Here is a 19,126-nt window from a genome sequence, read left to right on the forward strand (position 1 = left end):
TTATCCGGTGGCCGCGGTACATTTCGGACATCATCTGATCGCTACTACATAGCCAATTTACTTACTTTCTGTCGTTCTCAATTTTCTAAATAGAACTAATATGGAAGGATGGATTTCAGCTTACGAATCGAGATCGTAGTTTTGAAGACGAACAATCATACGCGGTTATAAACTAGAAAAGATGCGGTTGAGCCCATCATTTTCGCAGCAGTATTCGAACTTACAGATAAATGAACGTTATCTTTTCATATACTATTTGGCGCAAACCAAACTGTTATACTCCATATATTAGGAATGCACTAGCCGTTTTCCAATGACACCGTTAAGTTAACTTATGACACTCGCATTTCAATCTTTATTACTTCAATAACCGTGTTTTTTTTTTCGATTAGCTCTTGAAACGTTTTTATTTGATTGATTCGACTAACTGAGTTTGTCTCGGTATAATTCCGAATAAGGTGCAAACTCTTTTGAGGGCACTTTGTGTCGTGAAACTCTGTCAGCATACCGCACCATCCGATTATGTTTTAGGACAGTTGAGGTGAATCAATATCACCCCTTGATTATGCACGCAATAGAGGTTCGCTCGTTTGACAGCGCTCGTTTCTAATAGGTAGCGTTTCAATCAGTTTGTGAGTATGAAGCGCCTTAGAACAGATCAACAATAAGGCGGTGGCAGAGCTGATACTTCCATTCCACCACTAACGTATGTGCCCTAAAATAATGGGAACGTCATACATGATGAGATGACGTCGTGCCGTGTAACGACAATCTATTTCCTTCTCTCAAAGCGCCTACCAATAAATAAAGCCGCCATTGCTCTGGTGACTGTCGCGAATCCATCCGGTGACGATGTGACTTTGAATCGAAATGAAGCTTTGGCTAAATAAAGGCATGCTCGATGATTCGTTATGATGCGCTAGAAGATTCGTGAAACGAAAGGGGTCAACATTAATGACGGCCAACTAATGAAAAGCTCTGGGCGTGCGCGTTTCTAGTTAACGCCTTAGCTTAAGTACCTACCGGCCTACATCTGAATTGCGGTTAAAATGGTGGCAACAGTAGGGTGGATTAATGTTCACGAACACTATCTTGCAAGAGGTCATCCACCATTACCGCTTACCAGTCGTGCTGCCTCACAAAAGAGTATCGTTCCAGAAACAGAACGCGGACTGGGAAGACTATTGTCGTATTACGCTTAAAGCGGTCGGCTGTAACGATGTGATCCTATCATTTCCCTTGACGAGTATCATATTAAATCGGTACGCGGGTTTTCCGCTGGGATGGTAGAACACCACCCAGAGTTACCGAAAGCAATTTTGTGTGATATGTAATCAGGCGTCAACTCTGCCTGTTATAAGTAAACCTGTCTCTAATTAAAAACCTGCAAATAAAGATGGCGAGTTTTTTTTTTTTTCTCTTTATTATTATTTTTATTATTATTATTCTTAATATTTATTTTTTCCTATTTTTCTTTTCGTTCTTGACTGAATGCAGAGCATGCAATCATATACTATTGCTTTTCATAAAAGGTTGGATCGAGGCCATCAAGATGTGGGCGGCCACATGCCATCACAGGCGGTTACTGGGACTCATTAAGTCGCCACGGGAAAGACTTTAATATTTAAAAAAAGCCGGAGAGGTAAACTGTATTAATGAGCTGTTGTAATAAACACGCAACAATATACTAACAGTGGCGGCTACGTCGAAGATATAGAGGTCATTTAGGCAGCATTTTGCAGCTGCCTAAAGAAGGAAATCAATTTCGTGAAAAACTTCGATGCCAATATATTAAATGAAAGCGAAAAAATGTGAGCTAGAACATTTCATTGGCAACGCTGTCATACATAAATAATTTGCGGCAGTGAGATGGAAAACTGAAATACGCAATCTTGTGCCACAACTACAGACGGAAGATAGTATAAAATGAATAAAATAGCAGACAAAAGCTTATATATACGTCACACAAAGTAAAAAATAAATAAAATAAAAATAATTTTTTTTTATCTTATTTTTTTTTTTCATTAGTTTTATAACATATCTGATGTCTACTCGAGGCAGAGGAAATCCTTTGATATAAGAAATCTTCTATTAGATTAAAGTATTCGTGTAGCGCTGTGTTATGTGTAAACAACATCGTATAACTGAAACTTCTGAAAATTCGCCTCCGACAGAAATCCCATCATAAAAAAGAATTAATAATAATCGAGTTTTTAATTTTCTATTAGAGGAATTTTCCTGGTATTCAATATAAAGCAGTGCTTCTTTTACGTGACATTTTATGACGTTGTGTTCAGAAATAGAGAAGCTATCACACGAACGAGCATTGTAGCATTGTAAAAAAGCCTGAGCTGTGGGGGCTGCATTGTTCATTGTATCAGCTAAATAAAGGGCTGTATATATATATGTATACATATGAAGTCATCGAAACAGAAAGCAGCAACAAGAAGATCTTCAATGCCTTCTATCCGACTATCAAGAATATTGCATGGTGACACACATAGTGAGGCTCATTAAACATGATCCACTGTCACACTTCGTACGCCTTCTTTTCTAATTTCTCTTCGACTGCCTTATGGGGATCACAAAGAAACGGATCATATGGGATCAGGCGGACCTAAGAAACCCTGCCTCATCCTCGAAAATAGTCTTGCTGTTATTACTTCGCAAATTATATAAGTTATACGTAGTTGCCTTCAATGAAAGGACGAATAGAAAAGAGAATGGAAAACAACGCAAGCTTACTCTCTCTATAGTTTTATGTGCCAGAAATGCCATCGGCAGAAGCTTCTTCTAACTATGTTTTCATGTTTGATATGTAACGTTTTCGACGTGCTGCTGCCTTTGCGTTCTATATGGTTATTGCAAACACTATAAGGAGATCATAATTTTGCTGTTCATTTAATGCCTTCGCTCCGCCGAATCGGGTCAGACTTAGGGACATACACCAATAAGAAAAATCCCAGCCGAAGTAAGAGCCCACTAGGGAGGCTCTTGCCGTTTAGCAGCAGACGGTGGAGACGAAGAAACGAAACAACCCAGATATAATGGAGTGATTTAAATGTCATGTGTCACTACATGAAATCCAGGCTAGACCTACTGGAGGAGGCACTGGAGAGAGCTGTGATGGTGTTACACCAACTCAAAACTATTCAATCAAAATTTTGACAAATCCGAATAGTCTGACAAAGTAGAACGTGAGATTCTTTCTGATATCATGTAGAGTCCATTTTCGTATAGGACTTTGATTTACATAAATGGTTTGACATGACTGGCGTCTACCGGAAGTTGCACTTCCTTGCTTTATCTGACTGACGCATCTCGATGCCTATTATTCTACTGACAAGAGACCCTTATCTTTTCCACACCTACCTAAAAATTTACTCCCGCTTATATCTGATTTCGTTTTGTTTGAAGTACCGGACCGATGTAGTTATGTCCCAACTGTCGTTCTCCTACATCAACTAAAATTGTACGGCAAATCGTACGTTGCGTTTTTCTTACGTGCTTGCTAGTTTGTGGGTTTTTGTGTTTCATCGGTTTAGTGAAATACGTTTGAAGTCATACTCAGATTAAATTGCCGAAAATGATATTTCGCAACGGTTCAAGCCACACAATGGCAAAGGAAACAGATGACAATCATTTTTCTTTATTTAAAAAAAAAAAAAAAAACAAGTTTCACAAAGTATAAAAGGAAAACCTAAAAAAAAGGGGGGAAAAATAAGAAGTTGATGTAGTTTCCGGCTCAACAACTGTTGAAGCCCTTTTATTTTTTGTTTGCCTTTTCGAACGTCATATTTTTTTTTTTATTCTTATTTTTTTCGATCCATCTCCCTCTTCCTCCCTTTGCCGTGATGCAGGTTTGGCGTTATTATTTTTCTTTTTTTGTTCCACCTATTTTCTCATTGAAACTAACAAGTCGGTAGAGGGGCGGGGGGAGGTGGACGAAGAAAAAGGGGGTGAGGGAGCAAGCAGTTGGAGGAAGGGAAAGACCTGTCGGTTTCTCTTTTTTCCCACACTGCGCTCTCCACCTGCTCGCTTCCTGACCTCGCTGTTTTGTATGTATATAGTACAATACGTCTATTGCCGGGGCGCCCTCGACCTTCCATGTACTATTTTTTTATTTATTTATTTTTTTCTGTCTCTTCCCAGCGACTGTGGTTTACACAGCTATATCAAGTTTATCATGCATGCTATTTGTAGCCACAGTATTTGACAAGGACAGCAGGTAGAGTATAAAACAGTTTCCCTCTCTGTATTGTTGGGTGTGCAAGCGTACACACAGGCGTTCGGATACTTGAAGTCTTGAACGTCAAACAAGTACCAAAAGCAAAAATTTGACAACGTTTCGCGGAAAACAGCAGGTGATAGACTTTCACCGTCAGATGTAGAACGAAATAAATGGGGAAAAATCCCTGTCTAATCCAGGTGTCTTTGAAAAGGGAAAAAATAAAATACAATAAAAGCTCGACGAAGACGTTTGGGCTGCTCCCCCAGCGCTTGGCTGATGGGGACCACCTGTATGATACTAGATACTAGCTATAGTTGTGACATATACGCAGAGCCGTTCGAGAGAAGATTGACTTGCTTATCATTTTCATGCTATTCGCATGGGATGATGAAACAATGTAGAAACAAAAATTGCTTTTCCCGTAACAAAAGAAATAATTAATAACGCCATTCTGGCTGATTGCTGATGAAATTTGTGCGTTAGTATGAAAGAAGGCAATCACGATCATTGCACATTGTTTTCGGTTTCATCAGTCACGGTCGCTGATGATGCGTGGCAGTTGAACCAATCCCTAGCTACCAAGAAAAGTAACCTTGGTTTCATGGGCCAACAAGCACTATTGACGTTAGTCACGCTGAGCTGCAACGCCGATGGGACCTCATACCGGATGAGAGGGATCACACTAATCTTTTCTCATCGAAACATTTACGTCTGAACAATGGCCGTTATGAGAAATTGTTAATGAAGACGACTAAAAACTGAAGTTTCAAAAAAGCGAAAAATAAAAACGAAAATTCATTCATCAAAAACAAAAAACCAAGGAAAGAGCGTAGGCTACTCCTCTTATTACACGAAGAAAAGATGGTGAAAACATGGCAGGGTTATACCTTTTCAAACACGGGACAAATTAAGAATGAGAAAAAATGTCCGTATTCCGCTGCGCTAGCTACGCAAAGGGTCTATAGTTTGCTTCTTTTTTTCTTTTTTAATGGTTTTTCCCTTTCGTCATAATGTTTTGGCCTCCATTTCACAAAAGGCAATAGACGAGGAAAAATCCGTGCGACAGAAAGCATATTTACGGGGCTTCTAGCCCCGTGAAAGTTTCCCATCTCAAGTTTTTCGGCAGAATAACAACGTGGGGAACTGGGAATCTCGAATTGGATCTGAACCCCGTAGCCGTCTCCAGTCAGGCATAATCTTTTACATCAACGAAACACGCTGCGTGGCTGATGAACGATCGGCTGACTAAGCGCTAAAATACGTACGCACGACTAGAAATCTCGTGTGATGAGTTCAGGCTTCACCATTTCCGTTTAACGCCAAGTGGTCGGATATTCATTTTTATCTCCCCTTTCCCCATTAGTAGATATGCCTAAATGCCAAGACGTTCCAAACGCTTTGCTAAACAGACTTGTTACGTGATTTTCATGCACTTCCAGGTCGCTGAAACAGCGGCTCAGTATTTCTTTTTTTTTCATGTAATGATAAAACATGAAAGGAGACACGGACAGCATCTGAAAAAGTAAAGGGAAAGGAGAAAAAGTTTATCAATGCATGCATGCGGGTGGAACCCGCAGCAGGGAGCTGATGGTTGTACGTCGTTTGTCAATAACTCCGTATTTTGAAAATGACGTGGGTTCCTCTGAATTTCGAAGTCCCTTATAAAAGGCAATCGGGGTAAATAAATAGCAGATGATGTAAGCTCTTCAGAAAGGGGGCCAAAATATCACAATACTTCAAAATTCAGTTATCGAATACAGGTATGCTACTTATTTCGAAAAGAAAAAAAAAAACTCCAGAAAAAAAGTTGATCCAGCGATTTTGAAATTCATGGTGGCGCAACAAACAAAAAATTATTGTTCTTGGCTGAACATTAACTATTATGCCACGTAATATAATCTTGAAAAAAAAATCTGCTAAATTTCTTTTACTCTTAATCAGCGGACATCACGTGCTGTTCATTCTCTGATAGTAAATATCATAGGGCAACATCATCCAGCCTTAACACAGTCTCGCTCAAAAGGAGTGAATAAAATAAAAACGCAATGAGGATTTGCATACTTGCTCAACAGTATGCGAAGAAACAAAAACTCATTCCAGCATGTTTAGAAACTTTTTGTAACCACGTACTACACCCATTTCAATAAATGAGGCGAGCAAAAATTGATATTTTCTGGTTACTGCCAACCAAGCTTTTCGTGATTGAGTAGTTTTCTAGAGGCCTTATTCGTTGGTGGACGAGAGTGCTCAGGAGACTGGCTGAGACAATGAGAAGAGTCGGAAGAAAGAAATGTGAATCTAAATGAGACGAAAAGTGATCAAAAAGGAAAAGTAGAAACTTGAGAAACACTGGCCTCAGCTAGAAAACTGCCGACTTGAAATCCACACCGCACGCATTCACAGTCCACGCACGGGGCACGGAGACAGCCGTATAGAGAAACAGAACAGACACAGACGCCGAGGTTACCGAAAACATGATCTATTTGGATGGATTTACTAATGCACAAACACACAGCGCAAATATACACTGTAATAGAGAGAAAGGAGCCAAACTGACGGAAAGCGAACGTTCTTTTACGTTAGGCCCGACGTAGAAGAACGTCATCATCTGTGTGTCTACCTCCGTCTACCAGTCTGCCTCCCCTCATATAAACAGCAAGTCAACACACCTAATGCAAACAAAGCTGTGGAAGCTAAAGTACGTGTCGGTTGAAGACGCGGGGTAATCAAGACAATTAAACAAAGAAATACTTCTAGTTCTGTCGCTCAGTTTCCTTCACTGGCAATACTTGGACATAATACACTGGCACTACCTTTTACTTTGTTGCCCGTATCGACACAATACACAGGATGAAAAGTTTACATGGGTCCCCAAAGCTTCAATCTTCCAGGAAAATCACAAAAATCGCGTGATTCACGTAGCTTTTGCTGTATTCAATTTTGTAGTAGGGCTTCAAGCAAGGCCAAGGATTTCGTTCGCGCTCTTTCTAAACAAATGTTTAGTATTTTTTTTTTTTTTTAACTATAACAAGGTAGAAAACGTATTTATTATGTTGGCTGTATTGCCGTGGGCCATAAGCATCGACCCGTCCAACTCTGACCCATGCTGAAAAAGAATATGTGCCTTTTAATAACCAAAGTCAAGTTTTCCCTTTTAATCATTTTTTTTTTTTTTTGTTTTCTTCATTTTTGTGTGTGTTAAAAGACGGGGAAATAAATGGGACGACGTCGACGTCAATAAATCACCTGAGGATTATTTGGGAAACAAGTGGTCAAATATTCAAGAAGGCACAGCATAAAATTAGCATGCCGAGCCTTGACTCTGGTCACAGTATAGTATTGTCTATTGTGGTACCCCATTCCGTAGCTAGCTGCACGATTGACACACGTCACGCTAGGGATAATGAAAACAGGCTAGGTGCAACAAAGTCACCAGCTTACCAAAGATGGTAAGTTGGTAACCACCAAAACATAGAACTTCGCCTCTTGTTTGGGTGCTCTACGACAAAAAGACTCGGTAGATCATAGGGGAGGCGCGCACACACACACACACACACATACAAAAAAGGCTAAAGAACCAGCAAATAGCCTCTGCTGTCTACGGTTATTACCATGGCTCTAACTTCTAGTACTGCCGAGTGCTATCCGATGCAAGCTTGCACAAAAGAATAACATGTTGGAAGTATGGGCTGAAGGGAAAGGCCCCGTCTGTCTGTGCGTGATGCCTTGCTCCCCTGCTAAGGTTTTTCCTTCACGATCAAGTTTTGGACGCCTGCTGAGTGTAGGTGTAGACGCCAAAGACGATGGAGGGGAGAAAAAAAGAGGCAAGGAGCGAAGAGAGAAACAGAGAGCAAAAAGAGACGGGAGAGCAAATCGGTATACTGAGCCTCCGTCCTCCGACAATTGCGTGTATCGGCACTCCAACAACTGGGTTCCACTGACCATTTAAAATCGATTGCATCGACGATCAATAACTCGCCATTTTCGGGCTTCATCTATGACTATAACAGGAGGAGAACTTCTCTAAAACAGCACTTTTTCTTCTTCTTCTTTCAAGCAACGGCACGTTCCTTCCTTTTCCTCAGAGGCCGAACCTTGAATTCCCAATACGCATTTATTGTTTTTATAGAGCAGTTATACCAGCTTTCTTTTTCTCTTTTTCTCATTTTTTCTTTTCTTTATTTCTTTTTGTTTTTCCTCTGTTCGTCATTTTCGATGTGGAGAGCAGAGAGCTATCTACTCAACGATGCCCGAAACACACCCTTTTTGTTTGGGATTTCAGTCACGCCGGTCGAAGAACCACAAAAGTTTCGTTAGCATACATCTCCTTCGGCATGGTAGGTGGGCGCTCTAGTTTTCATACCGACCGTTATAGGCTATCGAGCATTTGCGACAGTTCGCCTTTTTCTTTCCGTGAACACTATGTCACCGCAATCACATGAATGCCAACCCTCCGTTGAAATAACACGGACAAACGGAAGTGAATAGCCCAACGTTGTTGATGTGAAAGTTTATAGCTCGCATTCTCATTCATAGCTCCCGCGCGTGCTGGTCAATGAGGTCAATCGTGCCACCGTCACCGCCAAATACTGATATAGCGCGTTATCATAATCAAACTGCATATAGCCTTCCATTTAAAAGAATAAAGAAAAAAAAAAAAAAAAGCTCAGGCTCAACACATTTGGCTGACCAATGATAATTTTTTATTGGGGAAAAACGAAACGATATATGCAGTCAAAAGCAGTGCGGGTCAATCCCCGTTTAATTTGCATCTGGGCAAAGAAGTCTAGCTCGCGCAACTTGCTTGCGATTTTTATCCTCTACCGCAAAGGTTGTGGACGTGGATAACATTTATACAGCGCACAGTCGGCTGAACTGGCGGATATCCTGAACCTCCACGGAAATCTGCTGCTGCATCATTTACATATTGCTGCATTCAAAAAGAAAATGCTTTTGCGAATGTATTTAGGCCGGAGGAAGACGCAGAGTAGCTAATAGAAGAAATGCGATGGAATGAGACGACAAAAGGTGAATGTGAAATGAAAACTGGCATTTAATGCAAAATATTATGTAAATACACAGGGAGAAAACTTCCTACGGCTCCTACGGTTTCGTCTAAAATAGCAAAACGGTTGAATAAAACTCTGCGAGGTTGCGTAATTTCAACGATCCAAGTAAAAATCGAACACAAAACTGTAGATGCTAATTCAACGTCATCGCACTCATCAATGATTTACTAGATCATTACCATCTGGGTTGTAACTGCACTGAATACAGACAGACAGACCCAGTGCCAAATGCAAAACCAATTGTCCAACCAAAGTCCTTGGCCTTACGTTTTCATGCACAAATGCGGATGTGGCCAGTGGAAGACTACCACCAACGCCCTAGTGAAATCGGGATTTTCTGATAAAATATTTGTTGGAAACTGTATACAATACTTTCTATTGGAGTTAAAAAGAAAAAAAAAAAAAGAGTTGGGGGAAAAGAAAGTACGGCAGCGAATCGCGAAGAAAATCTCGATCAAATGTAGCCCACACAAATAATCAAATAACTGCTTGTAAAGCACTGCAACCGAAATCGATTCGCAATGAAACGATGGTGAAAAATCTTTCCTTTGTTCTTCCTTTCCTTTTTCTACAGTGACTGTGTCGGAGCCCAAGCAACTTTTAAACCTCCACCTCTCAATGATCTTCAAAGATGCCAGTGTAGGGAATTTATTTATTTATTTTATTTTATTTTTTTTTTCATTCCTGTTTCTTTTGTTGGATGATGAAAACTAAGTAAACGCAAGCGAAAATTGGGGGAAACTCTGTATTTATATATGCAAGAAAAAAGGCGAAATAAAAATAAAAAATAAAAAAAGGTTCAATTTGACCGGTTGAGCAATTATTGAAAACTTTCCGTCTTTCTTCTGTGCGTGAGCATTCTGTTAGCTGCCATCTCGAAATCTTATCTGTGAAGTCATTTTACGTCCTTTTTTTTCTCGAGTATCATAAACAAATCGAAATTGACGCAACCACTTCCACTGTTGTAAAAAAAAAAAAAAAGAGAGAGTAGGGGAAAAAAAACTAAAAGTGCTGCGTATAGACTGTCAAAGAGGGAAAACTTGGATGTAGCGTAGAAGCGCGTGCTCGCTCGCTTGTCTCACTTCCACAGGCTTTCAACTGAATGGGGTAAGAATTATAAAAAAGAAAAAGGCGAATGACCAAAAAGGAGGCATATGTTAGTGGAGATGGCGTCAGTACTTCATTCTCGGCGGGTGTCGCGGTTGCGACACTGATACCATCCGCTCGGTTCAAGATCATTTCGATAGGATAGCAGCATTTTCTTTTTGTATGCCCCTTCCAAACCAATATTCCTCTCCATTTCTTTACTGCCCTTATGGGGTTATCGTCTTCTACCAGCAACTTGTCCAACAATGTAGTAAAGACAACATTACGTCTTCGTTACTTTTCGCCCTCCCCATACCCGTTCCATCCTTTAGCTCCGGAATGGATGGACAACTTTGATGTCCCTATTCGTGTCGCTTCCATCACCCCCGGCCCATTTTCCGTCTCATCTCACCTGCGATGCTATTCGGTCAGAGTAAGAATCTAAGCATTCTGGACAGGTAAAAACGGCCCATCGCTTCAGCGGCAACAGCACATTTTTTAACTCTTTTCCAAAATGTTTTATTTTATTTTGTTTTGTTTTGTTTTTTGTTGTCTTTCTTTTCGTTTTCTAATTTATTGGTAGGCTGAGTCTTTTCAAGATAGGGGAACCTTTTATTTTAAGCTTTCGGAAAAACACATAGAGATCGTAAGATGCTATTCTCAGATGGCACCCCCATCTGTCGTGTTAGAAAAATTGCTGCTTGAAAAGCAGGATGGACAAGAAAGTTTCTCCCTCCAGGATGTGACGATGATGTAGTTGTTTTGCCGCAAGTAGCTAGTATTACTTCCTCTTCTTATTGGCGTCTACGCCTCTAATCTGCGCGGGAAGATTCACGCTTCAGGTGACTCCAATCGTCGCACATACGTACTTAAAAAAAAACGATTGCTATGATTGCTACACTATGGCGGTGCCAGTGCTTCAAATTTGGAGGCTGTTTCTCATTCTCGTGTCGCAATTTAACTTCCGGTGGGAACGTGCACTTACGACTGCATGGCCTACTGGTTTTTTCTTCTCCTTCTCATTCCCATGTGTTATACATGTTGATGGCTTACATACAAGTACAAGATAAACAATTGTAATTACCGCTCCGATAGGTAGAGACCGTGGGAATTGTCGACTCTCTGGGAACAAATTCTCTTCCAGTGACTTCGACAACAAGAAAGAGCAAAACGACGAGGTGGCCGTGAGCGGATGTAACATTTTGATCTATTCCGAAATATTTTACGGATGCCTTGAATCGAACTGCTACTGAGCTAACCCATCTTTCCTGCGTTTCGTAGACTATTCAATGCTGGCAATCTTCTTTGATGTCTCCAGGAATCTTATTCCACCCCATTTCTCGTCGAGTTTCCTGTTGATGAGCTTGTCTTTCCTTTTTTGCTTCACGAATATACATTTTTCGCATTTCTGCTAATAACGATAAAACTCACTTCTTCACTGCCGATTCAACTCTCTCTTACTTAATTAATTAGCGGTTATGCCGTGCGAACGTTGATATGTGCTTAGTAATGCACTTTGTTCCCACAAACATTAAAAACTTTGCTCTACGTGTGACCTGATGTAACCTTCATTGCTGTAACTGGAAACGAGGGCGTATACTCCTTCCAGGCGAATGAAAAATATATATTAATAATGTGAATCTATTTCAAGCTAATTCGTGCCGACTTTGTTACTTTTTTTTTATTCGTTCTGGTTGGTTAACTAATTTCTTTGCGATCAATCGCCCATGTCGTTCCCATTCTAACAACTCATTCAAACAAAAGCTCGTTCTCCAGAAACAATTGGAATTCGCACGAGCAATGCAATGCCTCCAACGAAAGTCCACAGTAAATATTTTTGTGTTATTCAATCGTTGGCTGTATGACATGTCTTTTAAATTTTCACGTGCGGGCAGTTAATGTAGTTTATCAAACTGATTTTTGTAAAGACAAAATGACAGAAAAACGCAAAAAAAAAAAATAAATAAAAAAAAATAATGATAATATTAAGAATAATAATAATAAATAAAATACACGGTGTGTCCTGGGCTTAAGAAAAAACAGTTCTACGCCATCACTCTGAGTAGCTCGAAGAAGTAGAAGCCTGGAAGATTCCGTATTAACTGGATGCTCTCCCTCTATTTATATCCCTTTTAAAGCTGCTAGAGAATCCCCGTGAACATAGACGTGTTCAGTGCTGGGCAGGCTTCAATTACTCCCGCGTGAAGCGTCCTTGAAATCGGATTCGTTTGAAGCCGATAGTCAGCAGCGCAAATAACTACACAAATAAAAAGGGTACACTAAGAAAGAAATGTATGCCGGTATTTGTTGTCAGGTAAAACACAACGCCAAGGCGTCCTATCTACCGGGATTTATAAGATATCCTAGAATGACAAGCTCTAATATATGCATTGTATTCTTTCTTCTGTACAACGGAGGTCGAGGAAAAAAAAGGAGAAAAAAAAAAAAAACAAGAAAGAAAAAGAAAACCGTCAAAATAAACGATAATAAAAAAGATCGAGATCGGGTAGTTGTGGAGGAAGTAGGGGGAGAAGCAAGAGATGGGGTGGGCAACAGGAAGCGACTCTGCAAGTCTTGTCCCCTTCTTTCCGCCCTCTGCTCCGAACGTTACGCTTGCGTGAGGCGGATAATATGCACTCTCTTTTCTATTCTCTCGCCTCTCTCTCTCTGTCTCTCTCTCTGCTTCTCGTCTACTCCGTCTCATTCTTCATCTTTTCTGTTTCATTATTTTAATAACCATCGCGTTACAGTACAGCAGTTTACTGATAGAAAAAAAAAAAAAAAAATCCCATTTTTATCGTCCGTTCATGCTCCAGAAGTTACTTGTCTGCTTCCCAGCTACATTTTAAGGCGCGCCATCCCATCAGCTACCCACTGGGCACGAGATTTCCTTTCTCATCTTTCACAATCAAATCTCGCTTTTGGTGCGGCTTCCATTCTTAACTAATGAATTTTGTAATTAGAGGCGCAAATGTCAAGCTTGAGCCCCCGTCGTAAAAGGTAGATCGAAATATCGACAAAGGTATTTGACTGTTTTTATAGGCAACCGGTTAGTCTATTACGCTCTCCTTTGGGCGTGCAGACTTTCTCTCTGCCGTGCCCGCAAGTTGTGGGTTGGATCGGTCCCATTCACGAAAGCGTAGCAGGTTAGGACGCACGAAAGTAAGCCGTTCCGCGAAACAGGCTATTTATTAGCGACGAACAAAGAGATCTTCCTTGCCAACTGCGTATACTTAGGGGGAAAACGATAACGAAACATCCTACGAGCCATGGCATGTCAAATTATGAAGACCGTACACTGTAAATGAGACAGGTGGTGGATGGAAGCCATTTGTGTACCCTCTCCCCAATCTTCTCACATATCGTATGCTCATAAAGTACGTCTTCTTATTCTTCCTTCATTTTTTTTTTTTTTTTTTTATTTTTTATTTTTTTGTGGATAATTATTATTCCGTGCCCCCAGAACAAAAGAGGGGGACGAAAACGACGAACAATGAGGGGGGAGGGGGGGGGCAAAAGGGAGTGAGTTTTTTCATCTTTTAATTCATTTTCGTGTGTCCGTTCATTGTGGATGAGAGGTCATGAGGAGCGACCAGAAGAGAAAATTTGGTCAGCTCGGTATTATAATTCAATCGAGAAGAACATACCCGCAGAAGCACTTGACCCGCTTCATTGCGTTGCCAGCGAGAAACCCAAGAGCTTTTAGCGTCACGACGTAAATAAATTCGATATGGCATACGATGCAGTTGCAAAAGCAAGTCCCGAGAAGAAGAAAAACGTAAGGCGACACGGCTGCTATTCATCGCCTTTGAATTCCGCTCTTCCTCGCTCACTGTAAGCGCGCACCACTCTTTGCTAAATGTTTTCATCAGAAAACAGTCAAATATGACATTAACTGATCCTAGTGGACGTCTATCGCTGCTCCCAGCAGCCAAAGCAACACCACGTCTCGCCATCGACGGATTCAATTAGACGGAGAGTCGCAATTCGCTCAAAGTGCTACAGCTGTGCTCTAGTTATTTTACCACTGTCACTATACCCACTGGCATACATATATAGCCATTGTCTGGCTCGCCAACGCCGGCCGCGCACAAAATGATTAGAACGAAAGAGTGATGATGAAACCTGTCACGGCTAATGTTCATCAGTGCTGGCGATGAAGGAATAGCCATTAATGATCGGCCGTACGACTCCAATTGATCCGATTGGATTACACGTGGTATAGCCAGGTCGGGTCGGCGAGTGCTTCTCGTGCTATTTCCCGTCTATATACTCCCATTCTTTTTTTCTTTTTTCTTTTTTTTCTTTTCCCTACGGTGACTTTTAATCACCGCACGGGCAAGTTAATTAGCGGGTGGCCGCGCCGTGCGGTCAGCCAACATCAGGCGAGCCAAGAGGCTATGTTGGCTTCTTTTCTCGTGCCAATGACATTCGAAGACGTTGACGGCAGAGACCAACAGCCACCGTTTCGGATTTGGGCCTCCTCCCTCCCCCAAACGTCCTCACTAATGCCTTTCTTTAACCTCCTGTTTCTATCTGTCTGTCTCTCTTTCAGCCTGTTTTTTTTTTTGTTTTTTTTTTTCTTTTTGTCGAATCTTTTGTGTCGTTGGCTGGCCAGCAGGCAGCTCGACCCCATGTTACTCTGTACAGGTCATGCCATTTTCATTTTCTCCGTGTCCTCCGTGATGCTGCCATAGACTTTGGAGGATCGCCAACATGCCGTGCTGTGCGCCTTCTGCTATTACCCCGTCAACACGGTCTGTTACCCTGTCTCCTCCCAATTCCATCTGATCAGCGATCACCCGAATACAATTTTATTTCGCTTCTTTTCTTCTCCTACCTCTTGTCCAGTTGCCCCCTGATGATGTCGGAAATTCTATTTACCGTCGTCTATATCCTCCACAGTCCGTTAGCCCTCGTACCGTCGGTCTATTTGTGTCACGAATTGCAAACCAAGGCCCACTGTCCCTATTTCATTTTATTTTTTCATTCCTTGTCTTGTTTTGTCTGATCTTTTTCCCGTTCTTTACTTATCAGTACTCTCCATTTTTTTCTTTTTCTTTCTCCTTTTATTCTGGCTGGTTTACCCTCTTTTTCATAATTTTCTCGGTGCCGTGTACGAAAGAATTTTCGGACGAAATCGATAACATGAAGCCAATCGATAGGTAAAGCCCTTTACTTGCATTGTTATTTTTCTTTCTTTTGCCCATTCGCTAACCTTTAGGATTTACAAAACCAATTTTCGTCGACTAGCCTACAATGGCTATTCAACTTTCGATACCTGATCACAAGCTTTTGTCTATTTAGTCTCCAGTTTTAAGTGACATGAAATCTCATCATATTAAGGCAATGTCTGGGATTCTTGCCGTGTTCTTTACCATTTTTTTGACAGTGACTGAGGATCGGATGACTGTTTCACTGCCTCACCCGCCTTCGAATAATGTTAAATAAGAAACCAAATGACGTGGAAGACATCGCTGTGTGTGATCTATTGGATTATACGGAACTTTAACAGAGAATGTATACCAATAGATGTCGACCCCCATGTTGAAAAGAGAAAAAGAGAGAAAAAAAAAAAAAAAAAAAGGGGCAAAATAAGGCAAAAAAAAAAAGGAATTCTATTTATATCGCGCCTTACTAGTGACCTAGTAGGTCGTCTCTTTAGTCAGCATTAGTCAGAAAACGTATTTTGGCTGCTTTTCTGAGAGAAAAATTCCGGCGACCTGTCTATTGGATTTCACGTCTGGGATCCAGATCACGCATTCAAAACGCAGCTCAATCTTGTGCAGAAGTAGTAAAAACGATGTAGATTGTAGAAGCAAATTGCTTATGCGATCACTATTTTCAAACGTGACGAATAAAACCAATATTGGATATCGATAAGAATGGCAAGATGTTTTCTACTATGAATTTTCAGAAGAGTTTCGTCTCAAAGTCCGAAATTATATCTGAATGAAAGGCATAACTTACAGTCTCAATCTTCTTTTACGTTTTTGCCTTCGGAAGCCAAAACACAGTGAACGAAAAGCCATCTCATAATATTGAGATCACGCTTCGTATCGATATCGTGAGCGACCCAAAATCATGTTGCTATTCTTTACTGCAGCGAAAGCACAAACCCAATCAAACCGTATGTTTATGTCAGATATCGCTCGTTTCACTAGATTCACTAGGTTCACTAGATTCACCATACTACCGATGATCTACGTACGCTGCAGTATTATTTTACTGCAGGAGCTAATTCATTTAACTCGCCTGATGGAAAGTAACAGCTTTGGCACCTTCTAGGTTACCTCGGCCAAAGAATATACCCCTTGCTTACTGTAACTGTATGATTGTAACATACTAGCCCCTCGACGGCAAAATCTGTTAGGGTGTCGAGCAAGACTTACCGTGACAGATAATGGTCTGAATGGATAGGACGACGAGAAGCTGGCCGATAGAAGCGCCTGATGCCATTGTCCTTTTCAGTTCTTTTTTACTTTCGCCGTTCTTCTTCGATTTCTTTTCCCGATTTGTCCTATTCTCTCTTCCGGCTTCTACAGCATGCGTGATATTTCTTCTAGGAATTTTCTGCTGCCGTCCTTTGCTGTCTCCTTCTCTCTTCCCCTTTTCCCTGTATTCGTTTCCTCTTAGTAATTGCACTGACGACTCAAAGTTGAACACGGTTCATTACGAATTTATCGATGATGAATCCGATGCCAATCACTAACGACACTAGTCGACACGGCTGGCGTTGTGCGAAAATTCTTGACACGCTCGGCCATTCAAAGGTTGCAGTTGTCAATGCAACTAAAGCGCCGATCGTCAAACCGCACTATTTCGTTGTGCGCAAGATGTGCTTATGAATAATAGTCCAATCACGTCCCTTTGCGATGTCGGTGACCAACGTGTTTTAGATGTACAATGTAGGCAACAAGTTCTCTATTATCCCGGAGCACAAAAAAACAAAAACAAACCAAAAACCAAAAAACTAGTCACCAAAATGTAAATAGTCTTTCGAGATTGTTTCGGTTTGACGGGTTGGTTTATTTACGAATAGGTTGCACAATTGGAGTAAGGCCACAGGGAACCTCGAATGCGTACGTCCAGCTACGACCAAAGAACCAAGACAACTGCCTGGCTTCAGGTAAAAGGACCGTACTGTAAGATAGTAGCTCATGTTGTCGCTGATGTTGGCGGAAGGAAGGCAAGGGCGCTGCCGTCCGCTCGTCGTGGAGAAAAAGGGCGAAGCAGGCGAAGGCAAAGGAAGACAGAAGGGGAGGGGCCTTCCATTCCCTCAAAACCAAGCGGATATATGAGAACACGCAAAAAGAGTTACCGGTCTAGCCTGAGACAACCAATGGTACTAATTCACTAGCATGTAGTCGGAAGCATGAAATAGCATATCTTTCTACCTTTTGAAGAAAAAAAGCGCAAGAATAGGGACATCATTTAAATTCAAATAAATGATAAATGGAAATAGTTGTCAGGCCTACTGAACGCTTTCTCGTCTATTTGCTTCATCTTGGGGTCACTAGATGGCCACTTGGATCACTTCTTTTGCTCATTCCGTTTGAAAATATCTAGACGGTACGGTAGCTCCTCAGTATTCTCTCCGTTATTGCTAATCAAACATCGAATATCTAATAATAACACATAGTCCAACTTTCAAAATTTAGTTTAGCGTTCGGTTTTCTTTCTTATGGCACAAGGAAAAAAAACATCTCGAAGTTCACCGCATTACAAATTTCGCGCTAACAGCGGTGGTAAAATTAGACAGGCAGCTCCTCTATCATGAACGGCTACATTAGCCTATTTTCTAAATTTCAGCCTCTTTTCTTTTATTTATTAGGGCATTTCTTTATCTTTACTCCAGAAATTGGTACGAAAAGAAATGTGCAAGAACATTGCTTAACGACGGAAACGGCTGACGTGCCATCCTTTTTAACTTTCCGTTTATTTTCTTGACTTAAGATTGTGCGGTTGCCAAACGACTACAGTCGCCATGAAGACGATATCGATGTTGTGTCGGCTGTTGTTATTGCAGGATTTATCCAAGCAAACGAAACCGGCGGCCTTAAACGATGATGTCTATATGCGGCCGCACCCGGAAGATAGCAACTACGTCGTGTGCAGAGTAGTCTGAACATTTCGGGAATCCACATAAGATAGTTTATTTTTAAATTATGTGGGATTTGAACATTTTTTGTAGCAGTTATACTATTCCAGCTCGGCTCTGGCTGACCTGCCGTCCCTGTTGCGGCAACTGCTGCAAGAAAACTCAATTTTCATTTATTTTTTACATCTTATTGTTTTTTTTTTGTTTTTTTTTAGTTCCTTTTAATCTTTCCTTTCATTTTCAGCCTTACATGTGGAAAATAACCTCGCAGCTAGAAAAGGAACTTTGTTTCCAACTTGTCTTACCGATTGCCAGGATTGCCAGCTAGCGAAGAAGAAGTAACGGACGACTGCCGCGACCAATCCATGTCGAGAAAATCTGTTATGACAACTGATGAAGTATTCCAAAATGGCTGTTCGTTCAGCGTTAGACTTTTTTGGTATCTGGATCATGCTAATTCAAAGCAAATAAACTGATTTATGGCCGCTGGGTAGGGCTACGTGGGGTAACATTATGCTAGAAATAAAAGAAAGGTTCTGTCATTCCTACCCCATCCCGTAGCTTGTCTAATAGGTTGCCTTTCCCTAATTATAAGGTTAAATTTTCGTTGTTTCTAGACAACGAAACGGAAATCACAAC

At 41.0% G+C, this 19,126-nt stretch overlaps 1 protein-coding gene across 1 annotated transcript in view; it reads right to left on the reverse strand.

The window, feature by feature from the left end:
• Positions 1–17,529, reverse strand: part of LOC116930876 (hemicentin-1) — a 36,080-nt gene extending 18,551 nt beyond the window's left edge. Inside the window, 1 exon segment of the mRNA XM_032938307.2 lies at positions 16,779–17,529. Within this exon segment, the coding sequence (XP_032794198.2) occupies positions 16,779–16,845 (67 nt within the window). The 5' untranslated portion in view covers positions 16,846–17,529.
• Positions 17,530–19,126: the final 1,597 nt, after the last annotated feature.

Source organism: Daphnia magna, linkage group LG1 (assembly GCF_020631705.1).
Source record: "Daphnia magna isolate NIES linkage group LG1, ASM2063170v1.1, whole genome shotgun sequence".
Taxonomy (NCBI): domain Eukaryota; kingdom Metazoa; phylum Arthropoda; class Branchiopoda; order Diplostraca; family Daphniidae; genus Daphnia; species Daphnia magna.